This window comes from Barbus barbus, assembly GCF_936440315.1.
Source record: "Barbus barbus genome assembly, chromosome: 26".
Lineage (NCBI taxonomy): Eukaryota > Metazoa > Chordata > Actinopteri > Cypriniformes > Cyprinidae > Barbus > Barbus barbus.
In genome coordinates, this window is record NC_136754.1 from 3,616,261 (window position 1) to 3,633,039 (window position 16,779).

General features: G+C 37.4%; 2 protein-coding genes across 4 annotated transcripts; both read right to left on the bottom strand.

Moving 5' to 3' along the window:
* Positions 1-1,065: 1,065 nt before the first annotated feature.
* LOC306846136 (CD48 antigen-like) lies at positions 1,066-6,277 on the bottom strand. 2 transcript variants are annotated; one of them, XM_079379266.1, is made up of 7 exons: positions 6,173-6,274; positions 5,672-5,971; positions 5,127-5,393; positions 4,803-4,927; positions 4,590-4,630; positions 3,957-4,459; positions 2,854-3,873 (listed from the first exon to the last, which is right to left on the bottom strand). In XM_079379266.1, the coding sequence occupies exons 1-4, from the start codon at positions 6,237-6,239 to the stop codon at positions 4,851-4,853; spliced, it is 711 nt and encodes a 236-aa protein (XP_079235392.1). In that variant the 5' UTR covers positions 6,240-6,274; the 3' UTR covers positions 2,854-3,873; positions 3,957-4,459; positions 4,590-4,630; positions 4,803-4,850. The 2 variants fall into 2 exon arrangements, with proteins under 2 accessions (XP_079235391.1, XP_079235392.1); XM_079379265.1 differs by having other exon boundaries at positions 1,066-4,459; positions 6,173-6,277.
* A 4,080-nt stretch (positions 6,278-10,357) lies between these two features.
* LOC306846137 (CD48 antigen-like) lies at positions 10,358-15,565 on the bottom strand. 2 transcript variants are annotated; one of them, XM_079379268.1, is made up of 7 exons: positions 15,466-15,565; positions 14,965-15,264; positions 14,420-14,686; positions 14,096-14,220; positions 13,883-13,923; positions 13,250-13,752; positions 12,155-13,166 (listed from the first exon to the last, which is right to left on the bottom strand). In XM_079379268.1, exons 1-4 carry the CDS (start codon positions 15,530-15,532, stop codon positions 14,144-14,146), a joined length of 711 nt encoding a protein of 236 aa, XP_079235394.1. In that variant the 5' UTR covers positions 15,533-15,565; the 3' UTR covers positions 12,155-13,166; positions 13,250-13,752; positions 13,883-13,923; positions 14,096-14,143. The 2 variants fall into 2 exon arrangements, with proteins under 2 accessions (XP_079235393.1, XP_079235394.1); XM_079379267.1 differs by having other exon boundaries at positions 10,358-13,752; positions 15,466-15,556.
* Positions 15,566-16,779: the final 1,214 nt, after the last annotated feature.

Sequence of the window (16,779 nt, forward strand, 5' to 3'; positions counted from 1 at the left end):
CCGCGCACGAGACGCCGCCGCCACTCGCTCCCGGCCCCGAGAGGGCAGCGCGTGCGGCCACCGGACTCCGCCCCTTCCCTGATGAACACTACCCTCCTTCACTAGCCCCGCGGCACAGCGAGGACACCAGGTTCCCTGTTTATTTGGACAGTTTTCCCCTTGGATACTTTATTTTCCCCTTTTTATTGTTTAATAAAAACCTCTCCGAGGCTTGACGCCACACCCACTGTGTCTGTCGTTTGCTCCTCCCGCCACAATACATACGTACAATCACTCATACATGGGGAAAGGACAAATGAGAGTTGATGGATGAAACCATCAGGAAAACCAGAGAATGCAGTTATGGAAAAAGTCATTTAACCACCTGAGTAAAACCATCAGCGCCCTTTATAACGGGGTCTATAGCTTGTACTAATAACCTCTGTTTCGTTTAGTTAAATGTACAATACTTGCAATGCGTTTGGTCGTGACGAGTGTCCGGAATGCAGTCTCAGATGAAAGTCTTAATGGTTTCAAGGTTTTGGATTCCCGTTCACATTCTTCCGGGTTGAAGAGTGATGAATTCCAAAGATGTTCTGAGGTAGAAATGTTCTTCCAGGTAGAGAGTGGAAAAAAAGCTAAGAAAGAGACCTGTTGAGGTCTGAGGAGCTTTGGTTGAATGGAAAGTCAAGGCCGCAAGGCCTAGCGAAAACTTAAGGGTCAAGAAGAGTTCTAGCTCACATCCACATCTTCTCAGAATCTAACAGAACCGTAGACTGCAGGGGCATCACTGAAGTAAGAGCTTTATCTGATATACAGGTCACACCTCTAGGGTGTCAAAGAGCCAGTGGTGACTTGAACTTTTGGAGGGAAAGTTTACAACTCTTTGTCTCCATGCATGGTAATTTGCATATGAACTGGATTGGAAGTTGATATACAAACTATTAAAGATTCTTAGAACACTTATACAAGTGCATCTCAATAAATTAGAATGTTGTGGAAAAGTTAATTTATTTCAGTAATTCAACTCAAATTGTGAAACTCGTATATTAAATAAATTCAATGCACACAGACTGACGTAGTTTAAGTCTTTAGTTCTTTTAATTGATTTAGGCTCACATTTAACAAAAACCTCTCAACAAAATCTAAACAAATTAGAATACTTCATAAGACCAATAATAATAAATAAAAAAAATTGGGAATTGTTGGCCTTCTGGAAAATATGTTCATTTACTGTATATGTACTCAATACTTGGTATGGGCTCCTTTTGCTTTAATTACTGCCTCAATTCGGCGTGGCATGGAGTTGATCAGTTTGTGGCACTGCTGAGGTGGTATGGAAGCCCAGGTTGCTTTGATAGCGGCCTTCAGGTCATCTGCATTGTTGGGTCTGGTGTCTCTCATCTTCCTCTTGACAATACCCCCTAGATTCTCTATGGGGTTCAGGTCAGGCGAGTTTGCTGGCCAATAAAGCACAGTAACACCATGGTGATTGAACCAGCTTTTGGTAGTTTAGGCAGTGTGGGCAGGTGCCAAGTCCTGCTGGAAAATGAGATCAGCATCTCCATAAAACTTGTCAGCAGAAGGAAGCATGAAGTGCTCTAAAATTTCCTGGTAGATGGCTGCGTTGACTGTGGACTTCAGAAAACACAGTGGACCAACACCAGCAGATGACATGGCAGCCCAAATCATCACTGACTGTGGAAACTTCAAACTGGACTTCAAGCAACATGGATTCTGTTCCTCTATATATAATATACACTCTCAATTAGATAATCCGAAGACGAACTGATAGAGACCAAACATGATATACATGAGGTAATATTAACTAGTGTTCTATCATAAGCATGCATAAAACAGGATACAATACGCAAAAACATATACAAGAAGAGTAATAATATACACAATGACCTGAAGATATGTGTGTTCATTCAAAGAAAGGTTTTTCTATGAATTAATTAGAGAAGAGTCCATTTCCTAAGGGGAAAAGAAGTGAGTGTTGCTCTACCCTTATTCCTTTGAGCAATACAACTGGTGTTATGAGATTTGTTGCCATGTAACCGGCACCCAGTATGTGTATTGGGTGAGGGGTCTGTGACTATTTGTTAATTCAATGACTAATTGATTTGTTAAATCAAATGCAAAATCGTGTGTCTGATTGGTCCAAATGCTACAATATCTAACTATATTCTCTGATTTATCATTACACTACTGTAAGGTACAAACTCTGGTAGTTGTGTCTGTATATCCAGTTGAACAGAAGCTCCTGTCTGCACAAACACAGAGATCTCAGCACCGAACCCTGAGGAGAGAGAAACACAAAGTTCAGAACATTTTCTATTTCATTGCCCACTGGCAGCCATTCTGAAAAAGATGTTCAACATATGTTTGCTGATTTTTGGCATATATGACACTCCAGACTACATGAAGAATAAATAGCACATGTATATGAACTATTGTAAATGTACATTATGTTTATAAAATCTCTATGATTCATTGTTCATGCAGTATAACCAAAGTAACTCAGCATTTAAATGATTTTATATTAATTTTATCAGTTTAAAAAAATATCTATAGCTCTATGTGCTTTAACTCCTAAATAGTATTTCAAGAAACAGTAGTCTGAGAATCTTTGTCTTCCTTTCTTTGATGTAACATAAATTATTCTTTAAAACTCTAGTGTTAGGGACCATCAGCCTGCTTTCCTTCCCTGTTTTAGCCTTTTTTCTTCTGGACGACATTTGAAACTTTATTTTATAGCTCTCATCGTATTGCTTCTGTGTGATGAAAATAATAAAAGCATCAGCTAAATGAATAAATGTATATGTGCAGATACTCTGCTTGAGATGTAGAACTATGACAGATTGATAATGGCCATTTTTCAGAAACATTTTAATTACAATGACAAAACTTAGTCTTAGCAATTACTATTGTTTAATACATGAGACAAACTATAGCATTAAGACAGTTGATTATCAGATGTGTAAACTTTGATCTGTGCAGCAATCACCATAAAGTTAATCATTAATAAGTAATTTAATTAATCATTTAATTGAGGTTATTACGTGTTACTGATGAGGAGAAGGATGAAGGATGCAAGCAGACAATCTACTGCCATTGTAACAAACATCAGAATGACTGGTGTTGCTGTCCTAGAAAAGGAAGTTGAATATGTGTAAACTGATGCTCGGTTAGCTTCTTCCGACCACAGACAGTGGGTTCATTTTTAACGATTCTCTTCCTGTCAGTAATTTGATTTGATTTATTGCTTTTTAAAGAACATAGTTTAGATCAAGTCTAATTTGTACCAGGTAAAAAAGACTATAATTACAGACTAGATTTAACCAGCTTCCCTACAAACACACACACAATGGTGCGCAACGATAGTTGCCAAAGAACAGAAGTCAAGGCTGAGCACCATTCTCATCTCATCACATTAAACCATTTTGTGTGTGGTTTGAAGTGCTGCAGTCAAACACTATTCACAGACATCAGTGAAGACTTTATTTAGAGTTACTGAAATTGGTCTTGTGCATTGGCATAACTATGAGAAACCAGAGACATTCTTCCTGAATCTACAGGGTTATTTTGGGATGTGTGTGTATTCTGAAGAAAGAAAAAGTGAAAGTGACATACGGCCAAGTATAGTGACCCATACGCGGAATTCGTGCTCTGCATTTACCCATCCAAAGTGCACACACACAGCAGTGAACACACACCCGGGGCCAGGGGCGTAGATTACGCGGGGGACGCGAAGGATTATATTTAATGAGAGAAGCAGAGAAACACCCATTAATAACATCTGCAGTGAAGTTAAGGAAAGGAAAGAAAGGACGCGACGTGTGGCTAATGCTGCATTCTCCTGCTATCGGAATTATGGCAAATACGAGTTTCCTAGTAGGAAATTGGCCATATAAGGCCTCTCTAAGGCCGTTCATGTCCAATTTCCGACTAGGAAACTCGTATTTAGACGAGACTTATGCTGCCTTCACGTGCTATCGGCTGACTAAAAATATTTGGATTTTATATTTAAAAATAGGTTAAAACTAGACTAAATACTTCAGGTTTTCTTTGACTAAAACTAGACTAAAATATTGATACATTTAGTCGACTAAAACTAAATAGGATAAGGTTGACTATATGATAAAAAACTAACAAGGACACTAAGGAAACTAAGACTAAGACTAAAATTGAAATAGCTGACGAAATTAACACTAAAGTGCTCAGACACAGTAGTGAACACAAACACACTGTGAACACACCGGGAGCAGTGGGCATCCATTCATGCTGCGGGATAAAGTTAATTGAACACAAAATAGAAATAGTGTCTGTACACTTCCACAAGAGTCATTAACTCTAGAAGCTGAATCAAGGCTTTAAGTCTTTAGCAGTCATGAGAAGAAGAAGGTGTTTGGTTTCGTCCTATGGCACAGTAGGTAACGTTGGTCCATGTATCTCCTGTCATCTTCTGGATCTGAATCTGAAGAGAAATAAAACAAAACATCACAGAATGTCATGTGAAACACAGTTAATATTCAGTATTGATTTTGATGTGACATTTATTATCTGACATCTGCAGGAATAGAGATGAACGGTCATTTGAATCTCACCTCAGCATCATCGTAGTCTGTATTATCAGCCTGTTTGACATCTGAGAGGTCAGAATGAAAGATTACTGCACAGATTACAGGTCGTGTGGAAACATATTCGCGTTTGATTCTGTCAGATTTAAATTGCTCTTGAACACTAGTTTCCAGTAACGAAGAAACTATTTAAGGTATTAGTGTGAGATCAGTTTTTCAGTAAGTGTAGGACGGACAAACCTGTTTTATTCTTGCAACAACAGTAAAGGGCCAAACCACCAAACACTATCACTCCCACAGCGATGGCAGTAAAAAGTAAAATGATGGGAAGATTTGAATTAAGTTGATTTGCAGTTTTTCATTCTCTGGAAAGTAAGAGATGAAGAACAGCATGAATTAATATATTCAAACTTTAAAAGTCCCTTAATTATCTATAAATTAACATGCAACTTGCAATTTACAAACCAAAAGATGATTGATTTGTGGGATAAAAAAGACTAGTTGATATTACACATGGTGTGTATGTGTGCACAATACATGTCTTGAATAGAAGGAGATATTTACCTTTATTATTGACACAGAGTTCTTCAATGTTTATTCTGTCTTGTTTCCAGCTGACAGGGTTGCTATGGTTACAGATGATGGATTCCTCACTGCAGTCCAGGGTGAGAGTGTGGATCTCATGTGATGTCACTTCCTCTGGAGAGCATCTGTTGTTCTGATAGGTGGAGTTAATCATGAATTCATGAGCTCTGCATGTGAAGTTCACAGTACAGGAGTCACTGCGGGACCATTTTGAGTTCACAGTTAGGACAGGAGCCTCCACAGCGTCTGAAACACACGTTTACTCCAAGATCAAATTGACAGCCGTGATGCAGCAGACACACATTTAAACACAACACAAATTATAAACACACATGAATATTATATGAGCAACAATTTGTTTTGCAGTTATTGAAGAAGCAGATACAATCCTAAAATAAAGACAATGTGCCACAAGCTGGTTTAAATGTGCACACTGTATATACAACTGAAAAAGTGAAAATATTACTATTATGAATTGTCTTTCATGCAGGAACACATTACATCACACAATGAATTATACTCACCTATAACAGATACTTTGTATTCAGCAAAGTATTTATTATAATCTTCTATTCCTTTTGCTGTGTAGAGACCACTGTCTGTCTTCATCATGTTCTTCAGTGTTAGAGAGAAGGTTTCATTATTGAACTGTACTCTCTCTTTATAAGAACTCTCAGGTAGTGTTTGTTTTGCTGCAGTTATAAATGTAACTATTGTTGCTGATTTGTCTTTCACCCATGTTAAGATCAGAGTCTCTGGTAGTTCCTGTGTCTGTATATCCAGTTGAACAGAAGCTCCCGTCTGCACAAACACATCACTGAACCCTGAGGAGAGAGAAACACACAGTTCAGAACATTTTACACTTCTATCTCACCTCATGTCATTAACCCATTAATTAAAAAGAATGAGATGTAGAACTATGGCAGACTCATAATAAGTTTTTACAAACATATGCACGAGAAAATGATGAAACAGTATTAGAAATTTCAATTACTGTACATACATTTATTAATTGAGTTTATTACCTGTGTTAGAGATAAGGAGAAGGATGAAGGATGCAAACAGATGATCTACTGCCATCGTAGCAAACATCAAGATGGCTGATGTTGTATTCTTAAAACAGGAAGTTGAGCAATGTGTGCAATGACACAGAGGAATTTTCTTCCCATAACTCTCCCATTACAAACAGATCAGCCCAACATTTGTGTAACTCTTTCCCCACCATTGACGAGATATCTCTATTTCTCAAGCAGAGGCTTGGTTCTTTATTTGGATGTATAATATGTTCATATATTCATAGCAGAAAATATTCTGAGGGCCGTCACATTTAGGTGAAAATCATCAAAAATGCTGGCAGTGGCTGGCAACTTTTTTTAAAAAACGCTGGTGTGTAAAGAGTTAATAACAGTAAGAAGAGGAGAAACACTGTTTTACTCTGTCCCTTGACAAACCTCTTGTAGGCTATGTGAGCCAGAACCAGACCCTCACTCAGAAGTACATGATACTATAGACTTCTATTGGTTTATAGCAGTGGTTCTTAAACTTTTTACACCATGTACCACCTCAGAAAATATTTGGCTTTCCAAGTACCACCATTATGACCAACATTAAAATGCAGTAGCACTATGCACAGTTAAAAACAACAACAATCCGTTTTATTCCTAATAAGAATATTTATTATTATCAGCCTCTTAAAGCATTGTAAATACACAGTTTGAACATTAACACTGCACTGTGCTTACTTCCAAGTAAATAAAAAACGTAATTAAATTAAAATATATTGTACCTAAAAGTGAAATAAAAACTGTACTTAAAGATTAAATAAAAATGTACCATACTTAACATTTAAGTGAAAAAGTACTTGATTAAAAAGAAAAAGTTAACAGGCTGTATGTGCAGCTGCAAGTAACTACAATCAGGCTGCAAAAGCCAGCAGACAACGCCCAGCTCTGAGCGCTTGAACGGCGAACGCGACAAGTATAAAAGCCTCGTCTGTTTGGGAAGGTGCGAAGACAGGCGAAAGTATAAATCCACCTTGAGAGGGCAGTGTATTTTTTATTTATTTTTTTCAGTTGAGACACAATAATGATTGTGTTTGAAGTGCTGCAGTCAAATAATATTTGCAGACATCAGCAAAGTCCTTATTTTTTGGGAGGGATTTCTCTTATCAAAGTAATAGCATTAAAAGTACTGTGAGAAAAAAAAAGCGACACGCGATCTTCTCACACAGAGTTCTTTTGCAACCAGCAGTGTAATGAAGTACATGGAATCTTGATTATGCATTCAACTAAATTACATTTTAAAATGTATATGATCACATTTTTTTGTTGCTCATCCTTGTTGTGCCAAAGTTCAACTCCCTGCATGCCAAATTATTACCCTCCTCGTTTAAATCTCCCACACTTAACCCTAAACATAACCATACTTGGCAGTTAGCTCCAGGGTAGTATCTCCAGGGGGTGGATATGGGTAGGTTTAGGGATCAGGGGGTGGATATGGGTAGGTTTAGGGATCAGGGGGTGGATATGGGTAGGTTTAGGTATATGTAAGGTGGGAAGAGTTGGATCTAGATCCAACCACACCCCCTGGATCTTGTGTTCTGCAGTGAGGACCGCAACCACGAATATATTGTACAGGACATGCATAGTCATAACTGAAAGTCACTAAAACAGGAAAATCGTTTCAAAGAGAAAATGTACTACATCTTTCCAAAATGTGCATCAGTTTATTATTATTATTATTATTATTACTATTAATTGTATATATTGAACAATTAACATTCAAAAGTATAACAACATGTTACAAAAGTGTATCACAATTTTAACGAAAGTTCAAAATGACAAAAAAAAAAACAAGGCGTCAACATTTCGCCTTATAAAGGACCCCAATGGGAAGCCCTATATTTCGCCTGTTAGAAATTATACGAATATTTGTGTAAAGCTAAAATTCTAATGAAACTGTGTATTTTCTCAATATAAATTCAAAGAAAGCTTTGTTGCCTCATCTTAAATATTATCATAGAATTGATTTGAGAGACATAAGTATCGTAAAGAATGTAAACTACCTATTTACGCGACGCAGCGCAGTCAGGACCTGAAAAAAACATGGGATCGAAGAAGCATCGTAGGAGCCGATCGCGGTCTCGCTCTCCAGAAAGATCCCGTAGATATGTCCGTTCGCGCTCGCCCGAGGACAGACACGGTCGGAACCGCTCGCCCGAGGACAGACACGGTCGGAACCGCTCTCCCGTGAAAGGTTCTCGCAGACGAGGGCGGTCTGACAGCGGCGGCTCCAGGAGCAGCGGAGGATCCGCAGGCCCGAGCCGACACCGAGGGAGAGAGTCCGGCCACTCCAGCGACTCTGACCGCGACCACAGAGACAGAAGAGCACGATCACACCGAAGATCGAAAGACAGAGACAGGTACTTAAAACCATCATAATCTAAAAATCAAACAATCCTGTAGGAATTTCAGTTTATAGTAGGAGGAGGTCCGTGTGAAATAGAAAAACTGTGTTTAGTGCAATTCTATGCACTCTCTAGATCAATAATTATCAGAAAATGTTGAATTGTGTCCTTTGGTTAGCTATAACGAGGTCATTTAATAAAGGGCATGGCCAAAGTTACAAAGTTTCATGGAGATCGGACCCTAGGTGGCACTAAACCGATTAAAAAGGCCTCAAAAACACAATTTCTAAATTAACGTTACCTCAAATTGTAGAACGTGTTCATATATTCACACAAATACGTGATATTCATATCATTTGATAGATCTCCTCATTCTGAGCAACTCTGGGAGTAATGCTGTGTATCAAATCATTTATTAAATATTCGCAAATATGTTAAAAACCTACTTTTGTGAACTATTCCTAGGTTTTTCGCTCAATTTAGATCAAACCACTGCAGTAATGCTCTCTGGACTCTCTAGATCAATTATTATATATATATATATATATATATATATAAAAAAAAAAAATTGTCCTTTGGTTAGCTATATCGGGGTCTTTTATTATAGGGGCGTGGGCAAATATACCCAAAATCGTATAAAACCTAAACAAAAACTCGAAACTTGGTGAAAACATGTGACTCTTAACAAGCATGCAGAGTTTCATGGAGATCGGACCATAGGTGGCGCTATAACAGTGAAAAAGGCCTCAAAAACACAGTATTTCTATAGTAAATGACCTCAAATTGCAATAAAATGTTCATAATATTCACTTATACACTATATCTTCATATCATTCGATAGATCTTCTCATTCTGATCAACTTTGCCTCTAGGATCACTGCTGTCAATCAAACTGTTCTTTAAGTACTTGAGATTATTTATTTTTTTAAACAATTTTTGTCAACTAGCCCGCAGTTTGTAACTCTAAATCAATAAAATCAGCGCAGTACCATTCTCTAGACTCTCTAGGTCAATAATTATGAAAAATGTTGAACATTTACATTTGTACAACTACACTGACCAAAATTATAAACGCAACACTTTTGTTTTTGCCCCCATTTTTCATGAGCTGAACTCAAAGATCTAAGACTTTTTCTATGTACACAAAAGGCCTATTTCTCTCAAATATTGTTCACAAATCTGTCTAAATCTGTGTTAGTGAGCACTTCTCCTTTGCCGAGACAATCCATCCACCTCACAGGTGTGGCATATCAAGATGCTGATTAGACAGCATGATTATTGCACAGGTGAGCCTTAGGCTGATGAATTCCAAAGATGTTCTGAGGTAGAAATGTTCTTCCAGGTAGAGAGTGGAAAAAAAGCTAAGAAAGAGACCTGTTGAGGTCTGAGGAGCTTTGGTTGAATGGAAAGTCAAGGCCGCAAGGCCTAGCGAAAACTTAAGGGTCAAGAAGAGTTCTAGCTCACATCCACATCTTCTCAGAATCTAACAGAACCGTAGACTGCAGGGGCATCACTGAAGTAAGAGCTTTATCTGATATACAGGTCACACCTCTAGGGTGTCAAAGAGCCAGTGGTGACTTGAACTTTTGGAGGGAAAGATTACAACTCTTTGTCTCCATGCATGGTAATTTGCATATGAACTGGATTGGAAGTTGATATACAAACTATTAAAGATTCTTAGAACACTTATACAAGTGCATCTCAATAAATTAGAATGTTGTGGAAAAGTTAATTTATTTCAGTAATTCAACTCAAATTGTGAAACTCGTATATTAAATAAATTCAATGCACACAGACTGACGTAGTTTAAGTCTTTAGTTCTTTTAATTGATTTAGGCTCACATTTAACAAAAACCTCTCAACAAAATCTAAACAAATTAGAATACTTCATAAGACCAATAATAATAAATAAAAAAAAAATAGTGAATTGTTGGCCTTCTGGAAAATATGTTCATTTACTGTATATGTACTCAATACTTGGTATGGGCTCCTTTTGCTTTAATTACTGCCTCAATTCGGCGTGGCATGGAGTTGATCAGTTTGTGGCACTGCTGAGGTGGTATGGAAGCCCAGGTTGCTTTGATAGCGGCCTTCAGGTCATCTGCATTGTTGGGTCTGGTGTCTCTCATCTTCCTCTTGACAATACCCCCTAGATTCTCTATGGGGTTCAGGTCAGGCGAGTTTGCTGGCCAATAAAGCACAGTAACACCATGGTGATTGAACCAGCTTTTGGTAGTTTAGGCAGTGTGGGCAGGTGCCAAGTCCTGCTGGAAAATGAGATCAGCATCTCCATAAAACTTGTCAGCAGAAGGAAGCATGAAGTGCTCTAAAATTTCCTGGTAGATGGCTGCGTTGACTGGACTTCAGAAAACACAGTGGACCAACACCAGCAGATGACATGGCAGCCCAAATCATCACTGACTGTGGAAACTTCACACTGGACTTCAAGCAACATGGATTCTGTTCCTCTATATATAATATACACTCGCAATTAGATAATCCGAAGACGAACTGATAGAGACCAAACATGATATACATGAGGTAATATTAACTAGTGTTCTATAAGCATGCATAAAACAGGATACAATACGCAAAAACATATACAAGAAGAGTAATAATATACACAATGACCTGAAGATATGTGTGTTCATTCAAAGAAAGGTTTTTCTATGAATTAATTAGAGAAGAGTCCATTTCCTAAGGGGAAAAGAAGTGAGTGTTGCTCTACCCTTATTCCTTTGAGCAATACAACTGGTGTTATGAGATTTGTTGCCATGTAACCGGCACCCAGTATGTATATTGGGTGAGGGGTCTGTGACTATTTGTTAATTCAATGACTAATTGATTTGTTAAATCAAATGCAAAATCGTGTGTCTGATTGGTCCAAATGCTACAATATCTAACTATATTCTCTGATTTATCATTACACTACTGTAAGGTACAAACTCTGGTAGTTGTGTCTGTATATCCAGTTGAACAGAAGCTCCTGTCTGCACAAACACAGAGATCTCAGCACCGAACCCTGAGGAGAGAGAAACACAAAGTTCAGAACATTTTCTATTTCATTGCCCACTGGCAGCCATTCTGAAAAAGATGTTCAACATATGTTTGCTGATTTTTGGCACTATATGACACTCCAGACTACATGAAGAATAAATAGCACGTATATGAACTATTGTAAATGTACATTATGTTTATAAAATCTCTATGATTCATTGTTCATGCAGTATAACCAAAGTAACTCAGCATTTAAATGATTTTATATTAATTTTATCAGTTTAAAAAAATATCTATAGCTCTATGTGCTTTAACTCCTAAATAGTGTTTCAAGAAACAGTAGTCTGAGAATCTTTGTCTTCCTTTCTTTGATGTAACATAAATTATTCTTTAAAACTCTAGTGTTAGGGACCATCAGCCTGCTTTCCTTCCCTGTTTTAGCCTTTTTTCTTCTGGACGACATTTGAAACTTTATTTTATAGCTCTCATCGTATTGCTTCTGTGTGATGAAAATAATAAAAGCATCAGCTAAATGAATAAATGTATATGTGCAGATACTCTGCTTGAGATGTAGAACTATGACAGATTGATAATGGCCATTTTTCAGAAACATTTTAATTACAATGACAAAACTTAGTCTTAGCAATTACTATTGTTTAATACATGAGACAAACTATAGCATTAAGACAGTTGATTATCAGATGTGTAAACTTTGATCTGTGCAGCAATCACCATAAAGTTAATCATTAATAAGTAATTTAATTAATCATTTAATTGAGGTTATTACGTGTTACTGATGAGGAGAAGGATGAAGGATGCAAGCAGACAATCTACTGCCATTGTAACAAACATCAGAATGACTGGTGTTGCTGTCCTAGAAAAGGAAGTTGAATATGTGTAAACTGATGCTCGGTTAGCTTCTTCCGACCACAGACAGTGGGTTCATTTTTAACGATTCTCTTCCTGTCAGTAATTTGATTTGATTTATTGCTTTTTAAAGAACATAGTTTAGATCAAGTCTAATTTGTACCAGGTAAAAAAGACTATAATTACAGACTAGATTTAACCAGCTTCCCTACAAACACACACACAATGGTGCGCAACGATAGTTGCCAAAGAACAGAAGTCAAGGCTGAGCACCATTCTCATCTCATCACATTAAACCATTTTGTGTGTGGTTTGAAGTGCTGCAGTCAAACACTATTCACAGACATCAGTGAAGACTTTATTTAGAGTTACTGAAATTGGTCTTGTGCATTGGCATAACTATGAGAAACCAGAGACATTCTTCCTGAATCTACAGGGTTATTTTGGGATGTGTGTGTATTCTGAAGAAAGAAAAAGTGAAAGTGACATACGGCCAAGTATAGTGACCCATACGCGGAATTCGTGCTCTGCATTTACCCATCCAAAGTGCACACACACAGCAGTGAACACACACCCGGAGCCAGGGGCGTAGATTACGCGGGGGACGCGAAGGATTATATTTAATGAGAGAAGCAGAGAAACACCCATTAATAACATCTGCAGTGAAGTTAAGGAAAGGAAAGAAAGGACGCGACGTGTGGCTAATGCTGCATTCTCCTGCTATCGGAATTATGGCAAATACGAGTTTCCTAGTAGGAAATTGGCCATATAAGGCCTCTCTAAGGCCGTTCATGTCCAATTTCCGACTAGGAAACTCGTATTTAGACGAGACTTATGCTGCCTTCACGTGCTATCGGCTGACTAAAAATATTTGGATTTTATATTTAAAAATAGGTTAAAACTAGACTAAATACTTCAGGTTTTCTTTGACTAAAACTAGACTAAAATATTGATACATTTAGTCGACTAAAACTAAATAGGATAAGGTTGACTATATGATAAAAAACTAACAAGGACACTAAGGAAACTAAGACTAAGACTAAAATTGAAATAGCTGACGAAATTAACACTAAAGTGCTCAGACACAGTAGTGAACACAAACACACCGTGAACACACCGGGAGCAGTGGGCATCCATTCATGCTGCGGGATAAAGTTCATTGAACACAAAATAGAAATAGTGTCTGTACACTTCCACAAGAGTCATTAACTCTAGAAGCTGAATCAAGGCTTTAAGTCTTTAGCAGTCATGAGAAGAAGAAGGTGTTTGGTTTCGTCCTATGGCACAGTAGGTAACGTTGGTCCATGTATCTCCTGTCATCTTCTGGATCTGAATCTGAAGAGAAATAAAACAAAACATCACAGAATGTCATGTGAAACACAGTTAATATTCAGTATTGATTTTGATGTGACATTTATTATCTGACATCTGCAGGAATAGAGATGAACGGTCATTTGAATCTCACCTCAGCATCATCGTAGTCTGTATTATCAGCCTGTTTGACATCTGAGAGGTCAGAATGAAAGATTACTGCACAGATTACAGGTCGTGTGGAAACATATTCGCGTTTGATTCTGTCAGATTTAAATTGCTCTTGAACACTAGTTTCCAGTAACGAAGAAACTATTTAAGGTATTAGTGTGAGATCAGTTTTTCAGTAAGTGTAGGACGGACAAACCTGTTTTATTCTTGCAACAACAGTAAAGGGCCAAACCACCAAACACTATCACTCCCACAGCGATGGCAGTAAAAAGTAAAATGATGGGAAGATTTGAATTAAGTTGATTTGCAGTTTTTCATTCTCTGGAAAGTAAGAGATGAAGAACAGCATGAATTAATATATTCAAACTTTAAAAGTCCCTTAATTATCTATAAATTAACATGCAACTTGCAATTTACAAACCAAAAGATGATTGATTTGTGGGATAAAAAAGACTAGTTGATATTACACATGGTGTGTATGTGTGCACAATACATGTCTTGAATAGAAGGAGATATTTACCTTTATTATTGACACAGAGTTCTTCAATGTTTATTCTGTCTTGTTTCCAGCTGACAGGGTTGCTATGGTTACAGATGATGGATTCCTCACTGCAGTCCAGGGTGAGAGTGTGGATCTCATGTGATGTCACTTCCTCTGGAGAGCATCTGTTGTTCTGATAGGTGGAGTTAATCATGAATTCATGAGCTCTGCATGTGAAGTTCACAGTACAGGAGTCACTGCGGGACCATTTTGAGTTCACAGTTAGGACAGGAGCCTCCACAGCGTCTGAAACACACGTTTACTCCAAGATCAAATTGACAGCCGTGATGCAGCAGACACACATTTAAACACAACACAAATTATAAACACACATGAATATTATATGAGCAACAATTTGTTTTGCAGTTATTGAAGAAGCAGATACAATCCTAAAATAAAGACAATGTGCCACAAGCTGGTTTAAATGTGCACACTGTATATACAACTGAAAAAGTGAAAATATTACTATTATGAATTGTCTTTCATGCAGGAACACATTACATCACACAATGAATTATACTCACCTATAACAGATACTTTGTATTCAGCAAAGTATTTATTATAATCTTCTATTCCTTTTGCTGTGTAGAGACCACTGTCTGTCTTCATCATGTTCTTCAGTGTTAGAGAGAAGGTTTCATTATTGAACTGTACTCTCTCTTTATAAGAACTCTCAGGTAGTGTTTGTTTTGCTGCAGTTATAAATGTAACTATTGTTGCTGATTCGTCTTTCCTCCATGTTAAGATAAGAGTCTCTGGTAGTTCCTGTGTCTGTATATCCAGTTGAACAGAAGCTCCCGTCTGCACAAACACATCACTGAACCCTGAGGAGAGAGAAACACACAGTTCAGAACATTTTACACTTCTATCTCACCTCATGTCATTAACCCATTAATTAAAAAGAATGAGATGTAGAACTATGGCAGACTCATAATAGGTTTTTACAAACATATGCACGAGAAAATGATGAAACAGTATTAGAAATTTAAATTACTGTACATACATTTATTAATTGAGTTTATTACCTGTGTTAGAGATAAGGAGAAGGATGAAGGATGCAAACAGATGATCTACTGCCATCGTAGCAAACATCAAGATGGCTGATGTTGTATTCTTAAAACAGGAAGTTGAGCAATGTGTGCAATGACACAGAGGAACTTTCTTCCCATAACTCTCCCATTACAAACAGATCAGCCCAACATTTGTGTAACTCTTTCCCCGCCATTGACGAGATATCTCTATTTCTCAAGCAGAGGCTTGGTTCTTTATTTGGATGTATAATATGTTCATATATTCATAGCAGAAAATATTCTGAGGGCCGTCACATTTAGGTGAAAATCATCAAAAATGCTGGCAGTGGCTGGCAACTTTTTTTAAAAAACGCTGGTGTGTAAAGAGTTAATAACAGTAAGAAGAGGAGAAACACTGTTTTACTCTGTCCCTTGACAAACCTCTTGTAGGCTATGTGAGCCAGAACCAGACCCTCACTCAGAAGTACATGATACTATAGACTTCTATTGGTTTATAGCAGTGGTTCTTAAACTTTTTACACCATGTACCACCTCAGAAAATATTTGGCTTTCCAAGTACCACCATTATGACCAACATTAAAATGCAGTAGCACTATGCACAGTTAAAAACAACAACAATCCGTTTTATTCCTAATAAGAATATTTATTATTATCAGCCTCTTAAAGCATTGTAAATACACAGTTTGAACATTAACACTGCACTGTGCTTACTTCCAAGTAAATAAAAAACGTAATTAAATTAAAATATATTGTACCTAAAAGTGAAATAAAAACTGTACTTAAAGATTAAATAAAAATGTACCATACTTAACATTTAAGTGAAAAAGTACTTGATTAAAAAGAAAAAGTTAACAGGCTGTATGTGCAGCTGCAAGTAACTACAATCAGGCTGCAAAAGCCAGCAGACAACGCCCAGCTCTGAGCGCTTGAACGGCGAACGCGACAAGTATAAAAGCCTCGTCTGTTTGGGAAGGTGCGAAGACAGGCGAAAGTATAAATCCACCTTGAGAGGGCAGTGCATTTTTTATTTATTTTTTTCAGTTGAGACACAATAATGATTGTGTTTGAAGTGCTGCAGTCAAATAATATTTGCAGACATCAGCAAAGTCCTTATTTTTTGGGAGGGATTTCTCTTATCAAAGTAATAGCATTAAAAGTACTGTGAGAAAAAAAAAGCGACACGCGATCTTCTCACACAGAGTTCTTTTGCAACCAGCAGTGTAATGAAGTACATGGAATCTTGATTATGCATTCAACTAAATTACATTTTAAAATGTATATGATCACATTTTTTTGTTGCTCATCCTT